This window comes from Aulonocara sp. 'chitande type north' Nkhata Bay, linkage group LG15 (assembly GCF_057382095.1).
Source record: "Aulonocara sp. 'chitande type north' Nkhata Bay isolate Kocher_YH1m ecotype deep benthic linkage group LG15, A_spYH_male_GT1.1, whole genome shotgun sequence".
In the NCBI taxonomy this organism is placed as follows: domain Eukaryota; kingdom Metazoa; phylum Chordata; class Actinopteri; order Cichliformes; family Cichlidae; genus Aulonocara; species Aulonocara sp. 'chitande type north' Nkhata Bay.
Window position 1 is genome coordinate 14,864,722 of NC_141358.1, and position 25,992 is coordinate 14,890,713.

General features: G+C 40.4%; 2 protein-coding genes across 2 annotated transcripts; one reads left to right on the forward strand and one right to left on the reverse strand.

The window, feature by feature from the left end:
• Nucleotides 1-1,156: 1,156 nt before the first annotated feature.
• Nucleotides 1,157-9,518, reverse strand: LOC147312795 (integrator complex subunit 7-like). Its single transcript, XM_086264494.1, has 8 exons — nt 9,325-9,518; nt 7,487-7,681; nt 7,023-7,126; nt 6,837-6,905; nt 5,783-5,915; nt 4,831-4,929; nt 4,136-4,321; nt 1,157-1,535 (listed from the first exon to the last, which is right to left on the reverse strand). The coding sequence occupies exons 1-8, from the start codon at nt 9,373-9,375 to the stop codon at nt 1,254-1,256; spliced, it is 1,119 nt and encodes a 372-aa protein (XP_086120620.1). The 5' UTR covers nt 9,376-9,518; the 3' UTR covers nt 1,157-1,253.
• A 382-nt stretch (nt 9,519-9,900) lies between these two features.
• Nucleotides 9,901-16,810, forward strand: LOC147312796 (denticleless protein homolog). The gene is made up of 14 exons (XM_086264493.1): nt 9,901-10,167; nt 11,749-11,886; nt 11,988-12,080; nt 12,161-12,222; nt 12,432-12,552; nt 12,645-12,710; nt 12,877-12,992; nt 13,086-13,159; nt 13,259-13,365; nt 13,455-13,559; nt 14,036-14,148; nt 14,907-14,996; nt 15,162-15,285; nt 15,466-16,810. Exons 1-14 carry the CDS (start codon nt 10,116-10,118, stop codon nt 15,900-15,902), a joined length of 1,698 nt encoding a protein of 565 aa, XP_086120619.1. The 5' UTR covers nt 9,901-10,115; the 3' UTR covers nt 15,903-16,810.
• Nucleotides 16,811-25,992: the final 9,182 nt, after the last annotated feature.

Below are 25,992 nucleotides of genomic sequence, written 5' to 3' on the forward strand. Positions count from 1 at the left end.
CTAAACATTTATTGTTTGGCCAGATCTTGTATAAAATAAATTTTCACATTTATTTTATTTTTTACACTTTTTTTTTTTAAATTCTCCATAATTAAATATCTTGAACTTATAATATGAACTGTATTCTTAAATGTTTATTGCTCTGGTCATGTGATCATACTCTACTTATTCTTGTTTTTTGTTTTTAATACTTTTATTAGTTCAATAAAATATTACCTATATTATGGAATAATGTTATATATACTACCACTACTACTAATGATGATGATAATAATATTGTAATCATTGCCACACTAGTTCAATGTGAACTAGAAACTAATTTGAATTTCTATTGCACAATGAGGTCATCGAGACACTGATTTTGAAAACCAAAAGCGGATGTTGTTGTTTTTTTAAGAGCTTCTCGCTTGATCATCTGACGCCTGCCAGTAGTCTGAGTGCGCAGACTCCGAAGTGCTGATGGTTGGTTTCAGTCTACGACCACAAAAATAAATAATAAATTTAAAAAATCTTATGACTACATCTGAAGTCATCTCGGCACATTTCCAGTTAGTTTTTAAGCTCACATTTGGTTGTGGATATTTTATAATTATTATTTTTAACAGGCTTTGCCTTTTCTTCTCTAGGATTAGAAACAGCGTTATGGTATTTTAGGAACGCTGTGAGCGCAAAATTAATAATATTATAAAAGTTTAAAATAATTATAGCTCACTTTTAGGTGCTTAAATGCTGATGAACATAACAGGAAAGTCAACTGAGGGGTAAAAAATTAAAACGCTAAACTATCAAGAAAGTGTTAAATATGATGTTATAGACCAGTCATTTAGATAAATATGAGGCTGACAGCACAGATTGTAATGGTCTTCAAATGAAGATGCCCCGTTAATTACTATGGGCTGCCCCCTGTTGGCTGTCTGTGCAACTGCATGTATGTAGGACGCTAAATCCAAGGACGTTTAGCATTAAACTATCCCAGAGAGGCTACTGCACGCATGAAATCCTATTTGAGAATATGTGAAAAATTAAAAAGCTGCATTAAATCAGGCATTTTGATGTTATCCAGACAGTAAAAGATATAAAGATGAGCATAGATGAGCATAGATAAAATAGATGAGTTAAAAAAATAAAGTGTTCAAAAAAAAAAAACCACACTAAGTTATTATTTAAATCAATTTGGTATTTTAATCATTAAAAAATATGTACATATTTAATTTCTACAAGGTCAAGTGCAGAAGGTCAAACTGTAAGCGCTACTAGAAGCGAGTGTATGTGCTCCTCTGTGGCGCGGGCTGAGCTCCGCCCTGCTGCAGCTGGTGACGGAGTTGCTGGGAGTACGGGTCCTCCAGAGACTTTACTGACACCGTCGTCTTGGGCCCCGTCTTCCACTCTATGCCGCTCTCATCCACCACAGAGGCCTCCACGGTGACGGTGTGGGTGCCCAGGATGGAGAAATTCAGCAGGAACTGGGTGCTGAAGTAGTCGTTGTGGGGCTCCACACGCTGCTTGATCTCATTTGTTTTAGTATCTAGTGGAATCTGAAATGGGAAAAAAACTGTTTAAAACGTTTATACTGGTCAAACTGGTCTAATCTGTGTCATTTAATCCATCTAAACTATGTTGTAGTGAGTTGTCCAGTTTTAGAGATCAGCTGAGAAGATCTCTGACCTTTCTTAAACATAGTGAACTAGACAGCACCTCAGAGAAATCACAAGCTCATTACTCACAGCAACGCTAATGTCTATTAAGCTGCTTTGTTAGATACACGTTCTGCTGCTCAGTAATGAAAACATCCAATCAGCCAACCAGATAGCATCATCTCGATGCATTTAGGCATGCAGACGTCATCAAGACAACCTCTGAGTTCGAACTGAGCATCAGAGCATCAAAAGTTAAGGTGTATTTTTGGGCTTTTCGCCTTTATTTGAAAGTCGGGTAGTGCAGAGTAGACAGGAAAGAGGCGAGGAGAGAGCAGGGATATACGCAGCAAGGTGTCAGGGGTCGGACTTGCATGCAGAAGAGCATCTCTGACTGCACAACAGTGAAGCAAATGGGCTGCAGCTGCAGAACAAGAAACAGGAAGCTGTAGCTACAGTGGGGCAAAAAAGTATTTAGTCAGCCACCGATTGTGCAAGTTCCCCCACTTAAAATGATGACAGAGGTCAGTAATTTGCACCAGAGGTACACTTCAACTGTGAGAGACAGAATGTGAAAAAAAAATCCATGAATTCACATGGTAGGATTTGTAAAGAATTTATTCGTAAATCAGGGTGGAAAATAAGTATTTGGTCACCTCAAACAAGGAAAATCTCTGGCTCTCACAGACCTGTAACGTCTTCTGTAAGAAGCTTTTCTGTCCCCCACTCGTTACCTGTATGAATGGCACCTGTTTGAACTCATCATCTGTATAAAAGACACCTGTCCACAGCCTCAAACAGTCAGACTCCAAACTCCGCCATGGCCAAGACCAAAGAGCTTTCGAAGGACACCAGGAAAAGTATTGTAGACCTGCACCAGACTGGGAAGAGTGAATCTACAATAGGCAAGCAGCTTGGTGTGAAAAAATCAACTGTGGGAGCAATCATCAGAAAATGGAAGACATACAAGACCACTGATAATCTCCCTCGATCTGGGGCTCCACGCAAGATCTCATCCCGTGGGGTCAAAATGATCATGAGAACGGTGAGCAAAGATCCCAGAACCACACGGGGGGACCTGGTGAATGACCTGCAGAGAGCTGGGACCAAAGTAACAAAGGTCACCATCAGTAACACACTACAACGGCAGGGAATCAAATCCCGCAGTGCCAGACGTGTTCCGCTGCTGAAGCCAGTGCATGTCCAGGCCCGTCTGAAATTTGCCAGAGAGCACATGGATGATACAGCAGAGGATTGGGAGAATGTCATGTGGTCAGATGAAACCAAAGTAGAACTATTTGGTATAAACTCAACTCGTCGTGTTTGGAGGAAGAAGAATACTGAGTTGCATCCCAAGAACACCATACCTACTGTGAAGCATGGGGGTGGAAACATCATGCTATGGGGCTGTTTTTCTGCCAAGGGGACAGGACGACTGATCCGTGTTAAGGACAGAATGAATGGGGCCATGTATCGTGAGATTTTGAGCCAAAACCTCCTTCCATCAGTGAGAACTTTGAAGATGAAACGAGGCTGGGTCTTCCAACATGACAATGATCCAAAACACACCGCCCGGGCAACAAAGGAGTGGCTCCGTAAGAAGCATTTGAAAGTCCTGGAGTGGCCTAGCCAGTCTCCAGACCTCAACCCCATAGAAAATCTGTGGCGGGAGTTGAAAGTCCGTGTTGCTCGGCGACAGCCCCAAAACATCACTGCTCTCGAGAAGATCTGCATGGAGGAATGGGCCAAAATACCAACTACTGTGTGTGCAAACCTGGTAAAGACCTATAGTAAACGTTTGACCTCTGTTATTGCCAACAAAGGTTATGTTACAAAGTATTGAGTTGTATTTTTGTTATTGACCAAATACTTATTTTCCACCCTGATTTACGAATAAATTCTTTACAAATCCTACCATGTGGATTCATGGATTTTTTTTTCACATTCTGTCTCTCACAGTTGAAGTGTACCTCTGGTGCAAATTACTGACCTCTGTCATCATTTTAGGTGGGGGAACTTGCACAATCGGTGGCTGACTAAATACTTTTTTTGCCCCACTGTACAAATCACACGGGCTCATCAAAATCAATCTCTAGAAGCCTGGGAAAAGTTGCCTGCTCTGATGAATCTCAGTTTCTGGTGTAACTTAAAAATACAAAATCAAAAATCCACTTGACTGTGTTAAACTGGGACTCATTTGCAGTCATCTGTAATTATTACTATTGACAATAGTGGAAACTATATCCTGCAACATATATGTGGCTGGATAGTGTTTGGGAAATTCGTCTTTTAGAACCAATAACATGCTCTTTATGAGGACATGGAGACCTATTTTTATGATATTTAAACAACAAAGAGAGAGTTTACAAATCTGTGTTTAGCATTGTACTCTGTCGCAACAATTGTAAAAGTGGCAATGAAAAAAAGATTTGTGACGTCTAAGTTGTTTAAGTGTCAATACAAACTAAGTACATAAAAAAACTTTGACTGAGGCCACACACCTTGTAGTCAGGTCCCGTCTTGCTCTGAAGAACTGAGGTAACATTAAGACAGACTGACTGGATCTTTCTGAAGAGTCCCGGAGTTGAGCCGTGCTGCACCACACCCTCCACCTTCAAGGTCAGCTGCTGAGTGTTCTGCACTGGGATTGGCTCGCTCGGTGTTCGCGGGGATGGTGAAAGGGCGAGCTGGAAAAAACACAACACACATAAACCTTCAGAGTACCAAAGGAAGAATGTCTTCCTTCCTCTGATGAACACCCACCTTATCGGCCAAAACAGATGTACACGTTAAAATACTAAAGTGACACTGTGGAAACGTCTCATGCGTTCCTCTTACAGCGGGCTATTTCCTGGACTATTTCTTGGCTCGACGCACTGCTTTCCAAGAAGCCCAGCCAAGAAACAGTCCAGCACATAATCCCCATAAAAACACAGAGAGGTGATTTTACATAATATGTGAATTAGTGCGCTTTAGAAGTGCTGGCAGGCAGATTTTGCCTCGTCTCCAGTCTTTGTCCTGAGCTGAGCCTGCCGTCTCCCTGTATTAGCTACATATCTACTCCTAAGCGATATCAATCTTATTATCCAAGTCCAATAAGCAGCTAGCTTGGGGGAAGACAGCCTGTGGTGACTGTGCCATAGAATATGCATATCATTATTGTGCTTTTCTCTTTAAACCAACTAAAAACAGTTACCTTGATGCTGGTGGACTGCAGCTTTTGGAAGAAATATCTCTGGAAAGACAGCGGCACCTTCAGCAAAGCTATGACAGCATCACAGAGACAGCTGGTGTGCTGAAAAAACAAGCAACACATTTTCATCATTTGCTCCCACTTCATTTTTGTCATTTCCATTTTTTTCCCCCAACCTTAAAGCAACTGAATGGGGTCCTTTATGACCCTCGCTCTACTGTAATATGAAAGTTCTCCAATTTTTTATTTTATCTTTTTAACCGGACTTTATCTGTCGGTGCGACAGGTTCACAGAAAGTTATGTGAGGTAGTTTGCAGCCCCGCAAAAGTAGCTTTTTTTTTGCTTTTAACATTATAGATTTTGGTTGTTTGTCTGTGTTTGTTTATGAGATGTTCAAAAAGAACACTAAAATCCTAGGGTTAAATAAGGTAACACAGACTCTTTGTCAGAGCTACAGTATATGCAGACCATTTGTTGTCAGCCCCTGAGAACCCTTCTAATATTTGGGGTTATATTTCTAATTATTGTAATGTTTTCAGTGTTTCTACATATTCATCCATCCATCACCTCCCACTGATCCAACTCGGAGTTATGGAGACCGCCCTGTGACACTCTCCAGTCTTTCACAGGGCTAACACTGAGAGATGGACAACCATTCACACCTACGGCTAATTTAGAATCACCAGTTAACCTATCAAGCATGTGTTTGTCTGTGGGAGGAAGCCGGAGTACCTGGAATGAAGCCATGCACGAGTTTCTGCACAAACTGTGTGAAATATTACAAAACTGCAAACAAGACGTTTCTTTAGATTTTGTTAAAAAACATTAACAAATAACAGTCACGGACTGACTAAAGAAACATAATTTCATCCACACAATTTGGGATTTTTAACTCCTTTGTCTGTGGCATTAGTACCAGACCATCGATGATGAAGTACCGAGTGTTAATCTTACCAGATGTGAGACAGGAGGGTGTTTCTTGGTGAGGCTCTCCGCTTCCTCCAGCACGTGGTTAAAGACCGACATCATCCGTCGCTCATATTCGCTCTCCGTCTGGACAGACCCCACAGTGCCGTACTCCTGAAAACTACATTACAGAAACAGATGGAAGACATGTCGGGGGAATTCACAGAAGGGACCTGTTGCTGCAAAGCGCTTTCTCTACAGATCAGTCGAGTACACGGTCCAGTGGAGGAGCTTTTGTCAAATAAAATAAGGTGCATTTACTTTTATTACACTGTCATACATCTGTGGGCAGCTTATAAAGGGCTACCTCTACGTGTGATGCTGAAAGCTAATAAAATAAAACCAAAATATAGAGGAAAAATCCTTAGTTTCACATTTGTTAGTTTAGTAAAAAAAATTCGATGACAAATTGCCTGATGAGGCACTGATGGACATGTTATCTGATACTCTGAAGGTCTACCAGTCTGTGAGTCTACTGCTTTAATGTGGTGGTGTTTTCATTGTAATATATGTGCAGATTTTCATAAACCTAGTCTTTGACACACGTCCTCCATGCAACAATAGCTAAAAACACTAAAACTACCACTGAAAGTCAAAAACTGGACTGAAACTAAACATATTCAAACAACAGAAGATCTGGACTATTCTAGAAGATACACCTGTGGTATCGTTTTGAAAATCTGAGGCAACTTCCTTCTCGAATGACTGTATTTACAAGATTTTCAGAAAACCTGATCGCTGAGATTCAAACTTGTCCGAGATTTTTCTAGATATGCCTATGGTATCAATTTGAGACTCCTATGTTACCTCGTTCTGCAGTTATCGCATTCACAAACTTGGATATCCACATTGCCCGGCTGGCCAGCAGGGTGACAATAATGCATTTTACGGCTGAAACAAAACTAAACTGAAACAAGAAATCTGGAAACTAAAAGTAAAGAAAACACAAAACTATAGTAACTCCGGTACAGAAAAACTCAACACAATCTAAACTAGATCCATTCAAATCAAATTATTTGTTGACACTCAGAGCAGCCCTCACCTGGCAGCCTGTGGGTCCAGTATCAAAGCTTCAATCACGTGGGAGACGAGCAAGCAGCTCTGCTGTTGTCTGGGCAAACAGTTAAAGAAAACTTAAGGACATAAGTTATGAGATGATATTTAAAAAAGAAAAAAAAAAGAGAGAAGGAAGAAGTATAAAAGTATGATGATGTGCGTTTAAGGATACAACTCCACATTGCGAAGGGTTGCATAATCTGCATCAAACGACGACTGGTGTAAGTCAGCATAGCGAGCAGCAAGACTTCTGAACTCATCCATGCACACCTTCATCTGGAGAGAAGAGAAACGCATCGCAGCTTCACAACTATGCTTTTATTCCTCTAGATAAAGCTAGGCAAATAAAATAATTATACTGGCTTTTTGTCGTCCAGTGAAAAGATCCAAGTAAAACTGAGCTACTGACCCGGAGGCCCAAAAGGGAAAACTATATTGAACACTGACCTTAAATCAAATTTACCTCCTAATTAAAAGCAAATACCTCTTCAGCATGATGAACAATCTGCTCCAGTTTGCTGGTGCATTAACAGAAAGCCTAAATAGTGACCTTTGACATGCTGTAACCACAAATTCAAAATAAGTAAATAAATAAAAGGGAGTCCACTCCTCTCAGGCCAAAGTTCAGCATGTCACCTGCATTGAGATGCGGCCACAGCGTTGCAGCTCATTTCCTGAAGTGAGGGCGATGGTGGTTGCGATGGCGGGAGGAGGGCTGGTTTTCAGACTGTTGCAGGTACAAATGAGCTGCGACAAAGCTTGCAGGGTGTCGATCCGGAGCTTAATGAACTCGCACTGGAATGTGAGCGGGCTCAGAGGAGTGCTGGCAGCCTGCAGGGAGGGATTAATCAGATAAATAAGGACACAGCAGTTAAATAGTGGCGCGGCTTGAGTTGATCTAACGAGATTCTAGGCGAGTCACGTCATTAGCAGTTAGAGTTGCTTTGAAATCAGCTCTAATGGCACCCCTCTCCACACTGGCTATCAGCAGCTCTCAGCATCCTGTCACTGGTGATAGATAAACAGTATTAATGCTTTTTGACTGAAAATAAAGGAATTTCTCCAGTCACAACAAAGCAGGAAGTTTCCATATAGTCCCTAACACTTAACACTAGTGATGTGACGTTCTGTATCGAGGCTTCGAAGCTTGTGTCAAGTAATGGAGGGGGCGTTTCCGCGATGCGTGTATCGAGGCTTGCTTCATTTATGGGAGGAGCTGAAAATGATGACGTCCGAAGCCTCGGTGCCCAGCTGTACCACGTGACTGGTTCATGAAGTGGTTCGAACTTTGCCGCGAGCTATGACAGATATAAACCCCTCAGACTTCATTCAAAAATGTTGTTGTTTGATGGAGAGTTGCGGTTAGAGAGAGTTTGGAGACAGTTTGGAGGTTTATGAGAGTGAGGAGAGAAAGTCAGGAGAGAATGGAGCCAGCTAAGAAGAGGAGGATGTCCTCCCCTGTGTGGGAACATTTTGATCTTATTCCTCCCAACAAGGTATGTAAATTTCTACAGAAGATGTATTTTCATAATACTGATGGTGCAATACAATTTATGTTAAGCTGTTGTTACTTTTGTACAAGGTGAAGTGTTTGCTATGCGCCAGGGAGCTGGGATATAACAACAACACCTCATCCATGCTTAGGCACTACAGAGCTTTGCATGAGAATAAGGGGAACACCGATTGTGGAGCAAGACCAGGTGAGCCATCAAATGTCATGATAATATAGCATGCCGTAATGTTACTAAATGATATAACAATATTATACAACTGTAATAAGTTACATGTGTGATATTTATATTTGTGCTTTGTCTTTATTGTCTTTCCTCAGGAGAACAATCTCAAATAGATGAAGACCTGGTTAGCATGGTGATTGAGGACTCCCAGCCATTTAGCATTGTAGAGGACAAAGGATTTAAAAGATTTGTTAAATCATTAAATCCTAGCTATGTTCTCCCCACTAAAGGTCATAAAAGCAGTGAAAATTTAGTTTTTACAGAGTAAAATGTGAACAGGCAGGACTGAGCTGTCCATACCTCAACGTTATAAAAGCACAACCACTGTCCATACCCCAACCACACCTCACCTCACAGTAAATGATCATTTCCATTTTAAGCATTTCCAAATGATCATTTTCCATACTGCCAGTATAAATATACACAGTATACTGCCATCACTACAATATACATGTTTTACACACTCCTTTTGTTGTTGACATTTACAAGCTGTGTGCAAAAGGCCACACTCTTCAAATTCATGCCAACATATATTTTTACGTCCAGTAGGTGTCCTACTAGAGCAAATGAAGCTTCAAGAAGCTTTGCGCTGGGATGAACCAATTGGATGAAAAGCTTCAGTGCTTCATGAAGCTTCATCTGCCCATCACTACTTAACACATGACGAAAAACGACACACCGGATAAGAACACAATCAATGAACCATTTGCTAAGTCTTTAGCCAGCGAGCTAACACACCTTTGTCCAGCTCCATGAGAGCGGAGTTAGCGTCGAGCTCCTGTTCGCCATAACAAGCCACTGACAGGAATGAGCGTGCGGTGGAGAGCGACATTACTGTGCAGTTTTTACTCCTTAAAAGAAGATACACTCATGAGATGTTAGCATTTCACTGTTCAGGCGGCATTCAGGAAAACACTGAGGATACAGAGACAGAACATCCGGTCTGGAGATTGACTTTCATAATAAAACGCCAGTTGTTACTTTAGTGCTTCTGTTGAAAAGAACATTTTTACGTGTGATTTTCATAACTTTTGTTGCAGTCACAGATATTCAATTTCTAGTTCAACACTGCGCACAACCTGAAATTGTGTGTTGTCACACAACTTCCAATTATACTTGCACCACTAAATGCAGTTTGGCAGTGGTTGTATACACCAAAGTGTATTTACTAAACTAACAACTGTCTAACAGGATAAACGTGCTATGCAAAGAGGGACTAGTTATTAGTTTAATCGTTTTAAAAATATTTATTTATGCTGAAGGGGCGTCTCCTTCTCCAGTTATGGTGGGAAAGTTTACAAAGAAAGCGGAAGCAGAAGCGCTCCTGCCCAGGAAGTCGCCGTTTCCACCAATGGTTGCGCGTAACGCAAGTTTAGCGGGGAATTCAGTCCTTCTGCTCGGACGATCTCTTCGTGGGAAATAGTACCCCAGCTTCGGCACAGAAAGCGGACCGGCAGAAGCTTGACATCGAGGAAAACGTTACGTTTTTATACAAAAGCCTTTGGATCGAGTTGTGCTGCAGTGCAGGGATGCTTTTCCGCTCAGTGGTGGACAGAGGAGTGGGCAGACGGAGGCAGAATGGTGAGACAGGGATGGGTTATTTGCACGGCCATGGCTGGGCTTTAGCTAGTCTAACATGGAAGATAATGCAGTCTAACATATCTGCTTTATGTTTCGAGGAGTCATGCTGCCAAGAGGGCTCCTAGAGTATCATTTGCACTTGCTTTTCTTTTGCCTTCAGTGTGGACTTTAACGTTTAATTCTACTTTCTTCGTGAATGTCTTTGTCGGGCTGTTCAGACTCTTAACTGGTGGCACACCAACAATTAGTGGTGTGCGGATCGATACTGAAATATCGATTCTTCCGATACCAGCAATTTATGTTCTAGAATCGATTCTCATATTATAATATCGATATTTTAGAACTCTGGGGTAAATTTGTAGTTTTTCCATTAAAATGAACGCAGTGGAAAGAAACTATACAATTCGGATCGTCTAATTTGGAAGGAACTACTTCCTCTTACGCCTTTCATAGCCATATGCGGAATACGGCTGTATAAATGTGTCGCAGCCCCTGGCGTGCACACTCACAACAATGGCTGAGCGCAAACAGAGTCCTGTGTGGACACGTTGTTGTGGCAACACCACTGACCTCGTCAAACACCTCTGAGTAAATCACATCACAGAATATGATAAGCTTATGTTGAGGCGAACTGAAGAGGAGGACAGGGAAAGGTGCTGCTAGGGCGAGACAGACGTCTCTCGCAGAGTCCTTTAGTGCTGCAGGCAGGCAACATGCTCAAATAGCGCACAATGTCAGTTTTTTTTATTTTTTATTTCTATATGATTATTCTGCATTATTAAGCAAAACAAACAAGTTGTCTGATGTCCTCTAATCATTATGAAGCAATATGGTTATGTTACTATTACAATTACATAATACAATTATATATTGTATTATGTAATGCAATGAAACCTTAAGTTTTGTACAGAGTATCGGATCAGCATCGCCGATACCACCCTGAATTTTACTTGGTATCGGATCGGAAAGGAAATCAGTGGTACAGGTGATTATAGTAAATGGTCCCAAAAGAAGAAAAACTCAAAATCTTCTGGTAATTCAAAGAATACATACTATTTTTTTCCTGTTAAATAAAATAGGAATTGCCCATTGATTCATTTATAATGAAACCCAGCAAATCTTCTATTTGTTTATTCATTTATTTTATTTTTAATGGTGTCTATTACTTATTTTGGTATAGTATAGCAGGCCAGGGGTGATTTGTTTGTTACTAAGAAGGCTTTAAAAATGACAATGAGTCAAATCTCTGGACCGTTAGTTTGGACTTTCGTGACGTGATCGGTTCACAAGTACAAATGATCCCGTGTGAATAGCAGCCCCAGGATCCTGTTCTTGGCCTACAGGAGCGGCAGCTGGTGTGGTCTTCTGCTGCAATGACTCCAAGGTTCAATGTGTTGCATGCTCAGAGATGCTCTTCTGCATATCTTAATTGTAACAAGTGATTATTTGAGTTACAGTTGCCTTCATATCAGCTCAAAGTGGTCTGATGATTGTCCTCTTAAATCTGCAATGCTTTTTCTGTTAGTTTTACTGCTGTGTCTCATTGATGTCCTTCCTCTGACCATGCATCATTCTCTTCAGCTCTCCCTGCAGATCCCCGGTCCAGGTACCCTCTGAGTTCCCTGCTTGAAGGCTACCGATGCGTCCGACATGATGAACATATCTCCTATGGGAACCTTGGCGACTCTGTGCCACCGTTTGGATTAGCTTTCTCCTCTGGTAATTCATTTGTGCTTATCGTTGTAAGTGCAGAGAGAGCAAGGCCCTGTTGTCATTAATCTGTCTAACTGCAGTGTCTCTTTTCTCCTGTTTGTTTTCAGCCAGGGACCTGCAGAACATCCTCGCAGCAGCTAATGAAGAAGGCATTGTTAGGCTCTACAACACAGAGAGCCGTGAATATCCACTTCTTAAAGGTATTCTTGTGACTTGTGTTCATAATTGTCATGCCACGTATTTTGAAATGTTGGTGGCTAAAAGTGTGTTAACCTTGCAGCATGGCTGGCTCATGAGAATGCTGTCTTTGATATCGCCTGGATGCCAGGGGAGCCTCAGTTAGTAAGTGCAAATTCATTCTGTTTAGTCAGAGAATTGCAGAAAGTCAGATTTTTTTGCGTCACCCTCAAATGCATGACTCATGTAATTGCATCTGCCTTACCTGGGATTACTAATTTTTGGGTTTTTTTGTTGTTCTTTATTTTGTTGGAACCCATTAAAAACTCTGAAGCCTTTTCTTATTATTCTTTGGTCATCTGTGATCTCTTCAGGTAACTGCTGCGGGTGACCAGATGGCCAGGCTCTGGGATGTGAAGTCTGGAGAGTTGTTAGGCAGCTTCAAGGGCCACCTCTGCAGTCTTAAGTCTGTTGCATTCGCACCAGAGGAGAAAGGTATACCTTTTACTGAGCTAACACTGTGTTGGCTGTGCATTGATGATATATTGTTGTATCATGTGATTAATACATTTTCTTTTGTCACGCAGCTGTGTTTTCTACTGGAGCCAGAGATGGAAATATTATGATCTGGGACATGAGGTGCAGCAAAAAAGGTATTGATCGGAACAGTAATAGACAATTTAGCAATAAATTTTAAATCATATCTTTAGCCACTTTGTTACTAGCAGCCTGTTGCAAAAACACTTATTTTTTCCTGTTTCTTTAGTTGAATTTATGAAAAATGCCACAACAATAATCAAACTTATGTCTTTCCCTCAGATGGTTTCTACAGACAGGTGAACCAGATCAGCGGAGCTCACAACAAAGCAGAGACCAACCCTCCCTCTAAAACGAAGAAGAGACGGGGCGGCATGCGCGGCATGGCTCCGAGCGTGGTGAGTTTTCTCGACAATCAGCCGTTTAATGGAATGAAAAGAGCGATGCTGCAAATGGAAATCTAATCTTTAGCTACTCCATCTTATTTGCAGGACTCCCAGCAGAGCGTTACAGTGGTTTTGTTCAGGGATCAGCACACCCTCATCTCTTCGGGAGCTGTTGACGGGTAAGAAAAGAAAGGCTTCTTGTCACCTTTTTCACATTTATAAGAGCCGTTACCAGACATTCTCGATCATTTTCTGTCTCCTTCAATTCCCTTTATCAGAGTAATCAAGATGTGGGATTTGAGGAAGAACTACACTGCACACCGTCATGATCCTGTACCCCTGCAGACATTTCCGTATCCAGGTTCTTGCACGCGGACGCGGCTGGGTTAGTTCCCTAACATGCCAAGCATCACCTTTACCTGAAATGTGCAAATAACACACAAATAACCCAGCTGTCTTTTTGACGTGCTGCAGGATATTCCGGACTCGCTCTGGACTCCGCGAGAGCCAACGTGATGTGTAACTGCACAGACGACAGCATCTATATGTTCAGTGTCTGCGGAATAAAAACGACACCAGGTAAAGAAGCTCCTCGCTCTGGCTCAACAGTGCGTGTATGTGCACTAGAGTAGAATAGGTCTTTTTTTCCAGTCACCCATTCATCACTAGATGGCGCTAATGCGCTTTGTTATGGGAGCAAAGCATCCAGCAGCAGAAGCCTCTTGATGCAAATAAAAGCCATAGATGCTTTGTTTTCTACTGTTACGTGTTAAAGTCTGATCTGAAGTTCTGAATAGCAGTGGGTTAGGTGCTGTTTGACAGGTTGCAATACAGGAAACCATTTCAAAATGCATCATGACAGTTTTTTAATGGAAACGAAAGAGGAAAGTGTTACTAAATGTACAGAAACTAGAGGAAAGTTCAGCATTTCTCTTTTTATTGTTATATACACAGTACTGTACATTTTATCCTTTTATTTGATTGTCCTTAGACTTGTTTGTTCTCTGATCTTTGTGAATATTTTGTCATTTTTCAGAATTATGTTTTATCCACAGTGGCAGTTTTCAGCGGTCACCAGAACTCCTCGTTTTATGTAAAGTCCAGCGTTAGCCCAGATGACCAGTTTTTGGCCAGCGGCTCGAGTGACAACCACACGTACATTTGGAAGGTGCGTTCTCGGTTATATTTTACCTGACGTAATAAAAATTGCTTTATTTTCACTCTGGGGGTTTTCTGGTGTTGAGTGTTAGATTTGTATTGTTGATTGTCATTTATGCTTAGAAATATTTACTTATATATGCTTAGAGTTTTGTAATTAGTTGTAGATTGGTAGAGGTTTTGATCCTTGATAGTCTGCAAACTTTGTGTGTATTAGACAGCACTTTGGGAGCATGAGAGGTCATACCGTGTCTTATTGTTTTATGGTAGGATTAACGTAGTTGCGTCTGTTCTAGTCTAAGTGCTCTTTGTTTAGATGAACTGCAGGACTTCCTCACCGTGTTATCTAGGATGAACCATCTAGGGTGAGGGGGAGGCTACCCTCTTCCTGACCAAGGATGTTTGACCCTTTGATCAGCAGTCCACACACACACACACACACACACACACACACACACACACACACACACACACACAGAGGCAAGGTACTCTTTGTGTATGTAGACGTCATATGTTAATGAACTTATGCATATTCATGTAACCTCAATAAAAGGACAGTGATACGGGAGAACGGACGAGACTAACTGGAGTCAAGCGGTTGTCCAGTTCTCTCCCATGCACGAGAAACATGAAGAAGTTTGCCTACTTGTGTTTTGCTTGTGTGTAATTATATTGTCTTAACGTTCCAGCAGATAGGTACAAGCTACAAACCTATCATTGAGGAACTGCGAATTTAAGGTTTTTGAACATTTTTTTGTTACATTTCAGATCTCCAATCCTGAACTTCCTCCCATGACGCTTCAAGGTCATAGTGAGGAAGTGACGTCTGTTGCATGGTGTCCGACAGATTTCACTAAGGTAAGACTTGAGTGGTTATACAAGTATGAACACTGCTGTGAATTGGAGGAGTTTTAATGAGCCGAGAAGCACCTGAACCAGCTGCACTTTGCTGGAAGATGCGGGGCGCTCTGACTTTATTCGATTTAATGAGCTTCTGTATAAAGCCCTCTGCTCTGTTGGCAGATTGCTTCCTGTTCCGATGACCACACCGTGCGCATCTGGCGACTTCACCGAGAAAATGATGAAGTGCAGTCCTCATTAGGAGAGGCTAACCTAGTAGGCCATGCACGTCCTAAGATTCTCCCAAGTAAGTGCTTCACCTACAATGTATTCTTGTGAAGAACTAGCATATAGTCATAAAAGCGTAGAGGTTTCACTTACAGTATGTGCATGTGAATTTGTGCTTCATCATAAATCACTGCTGTCCTGCAGTTAAATACAAAACATGATCACATCTGGACTCACACTACTTTATTCTGCTGTTAAGGGCCTTCCATTCCAGCTGAGACAACCCCTGCCAAGCCCCAGAGGAGAGTGAGCCTTGGTGGCATAGCCTCACCTCAGCCTGCAGCCTGTGCTCCCAGTGGAGCCGCCCTGCCCCTTTCTTCCAGCACCACTACACCCAACCGCTCACAGGACTCTAAAACTGCAGCTGTTCGCCACAGAACTCCGCCCACTATCAAACAGTGGTTGTCCCCAAGCAGCAGAACTTCCGAACAGGCTGGCTCTCCGGCCCATCGGGTGCTGAGCCAGTCTCCCCAGAGCTCTGCAAGCAGCACGCCCCCCACAGAACAACGGGCCAAACGCAGGCTGGAAACCGGTGACGGCTCGTCTTCGAACTGTGAGGGCACTGAGCAGTGCGACCGCGTTACTGAACTCTCTCCTGCAGCCAAGAGGAGCCGGACCTTAGCTTGGTTTGTGTGACCAAAACCAAAGCAAACCAGCAAACAGCAAATATCCACATCCATCATACGCCATGATATTTACTTATCAGTCTTTAGGAACATCATAGATAAAAACAAGCAGCTAGGAGGACTCCTTGTTTAACACTATGCTGTCAGTTAATTGGTATAAATAAAATCATAATCTTGTGCTTAAATGCTTCGGTCAGAATGCAACGTTTCATTCCATCCAATAAAACATTTATGTGAAATTTCATCATAAATTACTGATGAATTCTTGAGTTATGGCCAAAAAAGACATTTTGTGAGGTCATGATGGTGCAGACCATGGATACCATCTAAAATCTGGAAAAAGACCATTCATAAGATGGGATGCATGACTGGACAAAAAATAAATTACTTAATTAAAATCATTCCAAAAGTACATAAATAGTTTTTGCACAGTTTCTTAAAACATGGCTTATCTGACCAATTTATTGTTAGATTAAATGCCAATTAGGATTCCGCCGATTACACATAACTGCAAAAAGAGTGTTTATTACGATGAATCTACAGCAAAGTTTACAACACATTTTTGTTTGCCACATAACAGGGCAGCACAGCATCATGTTAAGTATGGTATGCAGACCAATCATGAATATAGTCACCCACAGGCCCATTTGGAGTCCAACTGTTAGCCAAACAGCAATGATTAGACTCCACAGCAGGAGCATTTAAAGCAACCAATACCCGCTTGTTTTCAGCATCGTAAAGTCCGGCCACTGAACCTGCTGCAAATGAAGGTGCTTAACCGTTTTCACTTTTGCTTGCAAGGCTTTCTATTAATGCTGATTTAAATTATGGGAAGATTTATGGAAAAAAAAAATCAGATTGCCCTTCCCTTAGAAATTAGAGTAGAAGCAATGTGCGATTAAAGATTGAGATCAAGTCTGATATCAGACTACAACATTTATTGAACACGGAAAGAAAAATATGGCATTATCTGTGATTGGCTGACGTTGGTCAGTGGGATCAAGGTGGTGGGTGGCCCCAGAAGCAGCCTTGCCTCGTCCTCCAGCTGCTGACTGACCTGGATGGGTGCAATGATGTACACTGCCGTGTCCTTACTTGAAAACATTGATTGTGTGGTTCCAAATTTGCCAATTTTGAAATTCCTAATGGTATAGGTTTTACCCTCTTTAATTTGGGAGGCCAAGTTTTCGAATATCACAAATCTTAAAACATTTGTCCCATCACATACTGCCGCACTTATATTATTGTGGACAGCTTTGGGCCTTGCACTTCCATCGGAGAAATGCCAGCCAGTGACTTTTGGGGTTTCTTTAAGACAAATCACTTTGACTGTTAGGGGTGGCAGCCTGGTGTACGGCTCACCGGTACTGCGATGATGCTTTGATGAAGCCATTCTGAAATTACACACACACACAAACACACACACACACACACAGTTTTATGAGACACCATAATGTCCATTTAATCAAATATGACAAACACAGAAACGTGTTTTTGTGTTTGTCATATTGATGTTTTATATATTGATGTTTCATATATTTCCCTTGAGCCTGTGAATTAAAAATAATCTTGATGTTTGTGTAGGCCCTCGGTCATCTTACGCATGTTAGTGTTAAAAACTCATAACGTGAAACGAGGCAACTGAGGAAAACATTTAAACCCGAACATGCAGGTAAGACTTATACGTTTTTCAATGCTCTCTGTGTTAATAACTTGCAATGTAAACTTCACAGTTAATTAGCCAAGAGTGTACAAAGAGCATATGAATTTAAGAGTATAAACTGTGTGGCTAGCGGTCAGTGTACCTGCTACGGTGCTGCTAACTTGTGAAATTCAAGTCGCACAGGTGTTCATGGCTTAGTTAACGTAAGCAGAGTTACACGGAGCCTTTATAACTAAGAAGTATGTCGCATTGTTATTTATATGCTGAGAATATCTGTTAAAAGGCATATAGCCTTCTGTAGGCTACATCACTGTTTTTTGTTCTTGTCTTTGCATATGTCACGATAACTGAAAAAAAAGAAAAAAACGGCTAATTTTTAACAAACCAGTAAAATTGGTTTATTTCACAGATATTAAAAAAAATGTTTATGGTCATTTCTTTGTCACCTTTGCTTAACTGACAGCTTAGCTAAAGGAGTGCCTGCTAACTGCAGAATTCGGTTTTTATAACCGGAGGTTTTAGGTACTTATTATTTGTTCGTGCTGGGGTTTTTTTGTTTTTTTTTAATATAATAACATCAATTATGGAGTTGTTATTTATTTGGGTCTACATGTTTAACTGTGCGTTTAAATCAATAATACTCACCTACCTTTTGCAGTTACGTTTTAGACGTCAAATAACAGCCAACGGTCTGATGTTCTAGAAGGAATCTGCTCGCGACCATCAAAGTGCGTGATGGGCTCGAGACAAAAGCCTTTTATCTCGATATGCTTAGTGTGTAGAGGGGTGTCTACTCATAAGACAAACAGTCAGCTGGTTAAAAACTTTAATCATTGTTAACCATATTACAGAGGCACTGCCAGCTCATATTAATGTCATCAAGAGTCACCATGAACTGTATCTAGCAGATGTTTTGTGCCTAACATCTGCAGCTGTTACTTTTCTGCTCAACCCCCCCCCCCCAATATTAGAATTCACCTTGCATTTTCAGGAAATAACAAGCAAATACTTTGCAACTAACCTATAGATTGTATTATCTGTCAGGAACAGGAGGAAAGACCCAACTTTTGAAATTGCCTATGTGGCCACATTTTTGACAGCTGGAGCATAAAGTTACATTGTTGTGTAGAACAAGTCCTTTTAAGACCCTCACAGTTCAAATTGTATTTTCATTGCCTTGGGTTTAGAAGCAGTATTTCAAAAGGTGCACCGATGCAAATTTGACAGGGATTTGCCACAGAGAAACATAATGTCATTAGTTACTACAGGCATATTGGATAGAGCATTTTGATTGGCCCAATAAATTCAAACTTATTTTCCACTGGTAGAATTGTCTTCAGCAGACAAATGGTTTAAATCAGGGAAGGTGGAGTTGGTTGACGACTTTAAGAGTCATCTTTTGTGAATAGATGATCAGAACAAAAACTATATACCTCTCCCTCATTTCAACTCATCTGGACTAATTTAATGTCTCTGTTTTTCGGCTGTATCATTTATCAGTAAAATTACAATTTGTTCAAACACAACAGACACCTATCCTACACAAACTTTCCCCAGATTGCAAACAGAAGTGGTGGTGGAGTTGCTGTTTATGTGAAAAGTGACATTCAAGTGCATGAAAAACGGTGCATCCATAATGTACCTAACTTTGAATTTCTGGCTTTAAAGGTTGAAGCACCAGTCAGTGCTCTGATTGCAGTTGTGTACAGACCTCCAGACTACACTCTGAGGCCATTCCTGAAAAACCTGGTAAGCCTATTAGACTCATTAGAGATCATGGACTGTCATCCCATCATAGTTTGTGGTGATTTTAATGAGAATGTTTTATCCAGTGCAAACAAACCAATCCTGGAGCTGTTTGAGTCTAGGGCATATGCACAGGTCATCAGGTACTCAGATAGCCCGCCCTCTTTTATTGATATATATTTCATTAAATAATTTGCAGCACCAAAAGCATCTAAAACAAAGCTTATGTCGATATTACTGTTCCAGGCTTCAAGCAAATGTGGATTATAGCCATTTATCCAAGAGTCTTTTGGATCACGCTTTAGTATGATAGTACTCCTTGTGTTCATTTTATTCAAGTATCTCTCATATTCTGCATGTGTCATCTTGCCAAGAGCTGCTCTAAACTCATGGAAGCAGTTTCAGGCTCATTCAGCAGCTGGTTCAGTGGTCTGAGCTTGTTCTTTGCTGTTTCAAAATCAACTACAGACAGGTAAATGCTGTGAGCTTTAATTATCCAGTCATAAAAGATGATTTTAAAGTCATCAACTCACTCCAACTGCCCAGATCTGAAAACCCTGTGTGCAGAAGACAAGTCCACCATTAAACAATAAGCTTGAATTTAACAGGCAAATCACAATGGTCTACTTAGTTGGCATATACTAACTACTGACAAACTATTAATCTGTGGCAAAACCCTGTCAAATCTGTCTTATTGTACCTATTGAAAAAGTTAATCTTACTACAACTGCTTAGATGCAACAGACATTTTTAGGTTTAATCTTGGCAGAGTGAGAGAGAGCTCGTTAAGCAGGCAGGTGTGAGCCTCGTTGCTATAGTGACTGCAACCAATGGCTCCACACAAAGGCACACAGACATGCGCCTCACTTGTGCTGCTTAAAATGAATTTCAGACATATACACATGTGTATATCATGTTTAATAGTATTACATACATCAATTTGTTTTGTATGTCATAGAAAATAACAAAAAAATCTTAAGTCATATTTTACAGCTTCTTTCTGAAAAGGACTAGTAGAATAAATAAAAATAACTAAATTAAATAACTAAATAAAAAATAATAAGCAACATATGAAATACATGAAAATTCAACTTTTAAAACCACAATCCTGAACCTTTAAATTGTGTTGGTTTCTTAGAACATGGCTGAACAGCTGTTTCTATCGGTCTCCTTAATCTTCTGATCAGTCTACACATCTTTTTATTACTCATTCTTCTTTATGTTTTAATGTAAACAGAATCCACACAGTGGTAAAAGAGAACTGTATAGAGATTTGAGTAAACTCAAATGAAAGCCTAAGGTGGTGACACAGTTTAACACATGCAAATAATCAAATAAACACATTAGTCCTTTTTGTGAACATGGATAAATAAGTATCAATAGCATTGTTCAGCCATGCCACTAAAGGCTTTTTTACACATTGTTTTAACCTGGGCTCAGACACAAAGACCCAAATTTAGTTAGTCCCTGACTTTGAGTTGTGGTTATGACTAATTATTATACACAAGCCTTTATCTATCTGAACTCCAAGGACACAAATATGAAAAAAAAACTATACTTACCAGCTGATACTAGGGCTGAACGATTATGGAAAATAATCTAATTGCGATTTTTTTGCCCCAATATTGCGATTGCGATGCGATATGCGATTATTTTTTAAGGTCTTTGTCTTCTGTATTAATAAACAAAGACAAGCAATACATCATATAGTATGGCCAATACTATATTACATTAATTTTAAACTGTTCTTTCCTGGAAGACAGACCTCTGTTATGATGACATGAGGTGATGCATGAATTGATGACTGACATTTTTATTTAACTTCTTCAATCACAACAGTATATTTGAACATACACAATAGTTTATTTTTAGCTTACAAACATCTGAGCATAAAGTGCTGACAAGGAACCCTGGTGTAAACATTAAAATGAAAGTCAGTACAATGTGCAGATTGCAGAAATATACATAAACAAAATCAGTGGCTTTACCACACTCAGTTTTTCGACATCTGTGAACTACTAGACAGTCATTCAATTAAAAAATAATATTAAATAAATAAAACTAATAAATAAAAAATACACACATCTTACTGATCTCTGCAGTCAGTAACATTACACATAAAGTGCAAACATAATAGCAATTGTATAAACACACACACAAACACGCCTTTAAAATTTAAAGGCGTGAAATTGGACGGTCTAGCCTTCGCTAGTTCTGATTAGCGTCACCGCTGTCTCGGTGGAGTTTAATAAACTCGGCCGTCTGCTTCTTGCTATCTAAAATATAACCAGACACTGGTGTAAATTCTCGACTGTCTCATACTTCTGTTTAATAAGTTTTCTGTTTGACGTTTAGTCAGCTGTGTGAAAACCAAGGAGGAACCCACCCGGGGGATTAATAAAGTTTTATTTTATCTAATCTAATAACTTTAATCTCAGCCAAACCGATTTACTCACGAACAAACAAAACACTGAAAAAAGCCCAACAATAACATTTTTAGGTTGTCTAAGTGACTTATATATTACGTTTAACCCGAGCAGCGAAACTCCGCGGTGATCTGAAAATGATGTGCCGGGAGTTGTGCCGTTCTCGGCCGCATCAGTAACCCTCGAGCTCCCGGCTAGCTGTCGAGCTGGTGGGTAGCAGACGCCTCTGAAAACGTCGAAGCACTTTTGCAAATATGGGATATCTTGATAAACCGAGCAGATATTCGATGTTTACACAACTACTTCCTCGCCTGAAAATATGTTAAAAGTTTATTTTGTGACCCAGAAAGATTAGTATGAGTAATTTTAAAACTTAGTAGCGGCCGCCATTGCTGGAAACTGGAGTTTGGCTGGGCCGCGGTATGAATTCTGGGATATGGTAGTAATTTGGACAGCCTTCGGCGCGTCGCTGTGACGTAATCGGTCTACAAATGCGGCCTCAGGAGGATGCAGCCCATGAATTTGGACATGTCCAGAGTATAATCGCAGCCTTTGCGGTTAGAAAATTGCACTTGATCATGTCGCGATATTATCGCAAATGCGATATATCGTTCAGCCCTAGCTGATACCCCACACGACACACTAGGTGTGCCATGTGACCTGAAACTTTGGTACAAACTCATCATAATCATTCTGTTAACACTGTTTGTGTTGCTGTTCAGCAGTTTAAAATGTTTTAGATTGGATTACATGGAATGAATTTGAATTTTCTTGGGGGGTTTTGTGTGCGTTTTGTTCTTAGCAGATTTTGTCTTCCATACTGTTGAATTCCAGTTACCACATTTCTGGTCATATGACATCCCGAGTGCCCACTTAAAAAAATCCCCACAGTTAATTCAACATTAAAACAAAATAAAAATATCTTAAATAAAGGTTTGCTCTGTGATGAAATATTAAATAAGCATACATTGTACAGAGCACTAACAATGAAAACAATCCTTTAGCCTGTTGATCAGAGAGAGGCAGTCATTATGTCCATTTAAAACCTGTAATCAAAGAGTACGTTTCTGTGAAACTATAAAGTCCCATATGATCCTTATCATGTCCAGTGACTTCAGAGTGGACCCTCCCTGTCATCCGGCCAGTGTTTGATGTGTGGCAAGCAGCACAGAAGCAGGATAGCTGAGGACTTTAAAAGAAGAGCAGAAAACGGGAACTTATGTAGTTGTAAATGTAAATATCAGTGATACTTGTCTTGTCAAAGGGAATAAAATGATGAAAATATTAACTTACACACTCATTTAGGGAGGAACTTGACACTGCACAGAGGAGGCACAGTCAGTCTGACAATGATGGTGATCTCCAGGGATGTTTTCCTGCAGCAACATTCCTGCCAACTGGCCATATGATCCAGAGTAGTTGGTTTGTAATGAACAGAAAGGTGTATATGTTAGGTAGTGTGCACTCAGAGCTGGTCCTAAGAAACAAACACATCCTGTAATAAACTGAATACCTGTAGTAGTGCTCCTGCAAATATAAAGCCCTTCATTCATGAGTGGTTTCAAAGAAGGTGTTTTGGAGGCTCAGTCACAGAAACTGTGCAGTCTGTTCAGTCCTTAGTGTCTCAGCTCTGAAGGGGATGGATCACAGAGGGAAACACCTGAGTACAGACATTACAATACACTCCAACACTCCTAAGGTCAAGTGAAAACACAATTTAAACACTTTACAAAGAATGAATATATGTTTTCATGGAAATTTTGTCATTAACCCTTTTTGTTGTGAGTAAATCTCACCGACTGCTTGTGGGACAAGCTAGAAGGAGGACTTATCACAGAATGTCTCCTGTGCTCCAGATGTGAAGTCTCACGCTCTGATCGTACGGCGATGAAGATGGTGATGATGAAGCCTCCCTGATCTGTGGCATTACAGTTTCTGGCTGCTATGTGCTTCACACTGTTGGATTTTACATATATATATATAAACTTTGCATTACTCACAGCTCATAGCTCACAGCTAATCACATGCCTAATCACTATGTGTCACTGTGATCCACAAGTATGGTCACAAATTCGTTTCCAAACCAACAAAATAATCAAAGAAAAAACATCCATGAGTCAGGACACAAAAAGAAAAAAAATGCTGCCACTGAAACAAAGCAGAAGTGTGAGGGGAAAAACTGAGCTCACAGACAGCTGCATGTGTTGGTTTTTAATAGAAATCAGAATCAGAAAGGGTTTTATTGCCAAATGTTGAGCGGGTTTACAACATTAGGAAATTGCTGCGGTGCTTCGGTGCAAACATACTGTTATAAATACTGTTATAAATTAAGCTTAAATAGACATGAAAATAAAAATGAGAATTAAAAGTGCTAAGTAGATAGATAGATACATGATATATACATGAGTGCAGGTGGTGATCAGTGCCAAACATGGAATGATGCAGTGAACACAGCGTAGGGTCATGTGTTAGTGGTGGGAACAGTCATACGGTTATTGTTCATGTGTCCAACAGCAGAGGGGAAGAAACTGTTCTTATGGCGAGAGGTTCTGGTGCGAATGGACCGGAGCCTCCTGCCTGAGGGGAGCAGGTCAAACAGACTGTGTCCAGGGTGAGAAGGGTCAGCTGAGATCCGAGCTGCACGCCCCAGTGTCCTGGAGGTGTACAGGTCCTGCAGAGATGGAGTCTGCAGCCAATCACCTTCTCAGCAGAGCGCACAACACGCTGCAGTCTCTGTTTGTCCCTGATAGTGGCTCCAGCGTACCACACGGTGATGGAGGAGGTGAGGGTGGACTCTATGATTGCAGTGTAGAATTGCATCATCGTCCGTGTTGGCAGGTTGAATTTCTTCAGCTGCCTCAGGAAGTACATCCTCTGCTGGGCTTTCTTAATGACGGAGGTGATGGTGACGCGGGGATTAGGTGGATCATGACGTGGTCAGAAAGTCCGAGTGAAGCGCGGGGCACCGCACGATAGGCCCCGCTGATCGTGCTGTAACAGTGGTCTAATGTCCTCTCCTCTCTGGTCGGGCATTTAATATACTGCTTGTATTTGGGGAAGCTCATGACTCAGATTGGCTTTGTTAATGGTGTGGTCCTGTGAGGATGTTTTACATACATTTATGTATATGTTTTCTTTTACTGTTTAGTTTTTGCCATAATAAATCATTTCTAACTTTTTTGTGTAATGAAATGTATTAAGAAAATTAAATGTTTCTAAACATTTATTGTTTGGCCAGATCTTGTATAAAATAAATTTTCACATTTATTTTATTTTTTAAATTCTCCATAATTAAATATCTTGAACTTATAATATGAACTGTATTCTTAAATGTTTATTGCTCTGGTCATGTGATCATACTCTACTTATTCTTGTTTTTTGTTTTTAATACTCTTAATAGTTCAATAAAATATTACCTATATTATGGAATAATGTTATATATACTACAATACTACCACTACTACTAATGATGATAATAATATTGTAATCATTGCCACACTAGTTCAATGTGAACTAGAAACTAATTTGAATTTCTATTGCACAATGAGGTCATCGAGACACTTTGATTTTGAAAACCAAAAGCGGATGTTGTTGTTTTTTAAGCGCTTCTCGCTTGATCATCTGACGCCTGCCAGTAGTCTGAGTGCGCAGACTCCGAAGTGCTGATGGTTGGTTTCAGTCTGTGACCACAAAAATAAATAATAAATTTAAAAAATCTTATGACTACATCTGAAGTCATCTCGGCACATTTCCAGTTAGTTTTTAAGCTCACATTTGGTTGTGGATATTTTATAATTATTATTTTTTAACAGGCTTTGCCTTTTCTTCTCTAGGATAGAAACAGCGTTATGGTATTTTAGGAACGCTGTGAGCGCAAAATTAATAACATTATAAAAGTTTAAAATAATTATAGCTCACTTTTAGGTGCTTAAATGCTGATGAACATAACAGGAAAGTCAACTGAGGGGTAAAAATTTAAAACGCTAAACTATCAAGAAAGTGTTAAATATGATATTATAGACCAGTCATTTAGATAAATATGAGGCTGACAGCACAGATTGTAATGGTCTTCAAATGAAGATGCTCCGTTAATTACTATGGGCTGCCCCCTGTTGGCTGTCTGTGCAACTGCATGTATGTAGGACGCTAAATCCAAGGACGTTTAGCATTAAACTATCCCAGAGAGGCTACTGCACGCAAGAAATCCTATTTGAGAATATGTGAAAAATTAAAAAGCTGCATTAAATCAGGCATTTTGATGTTAT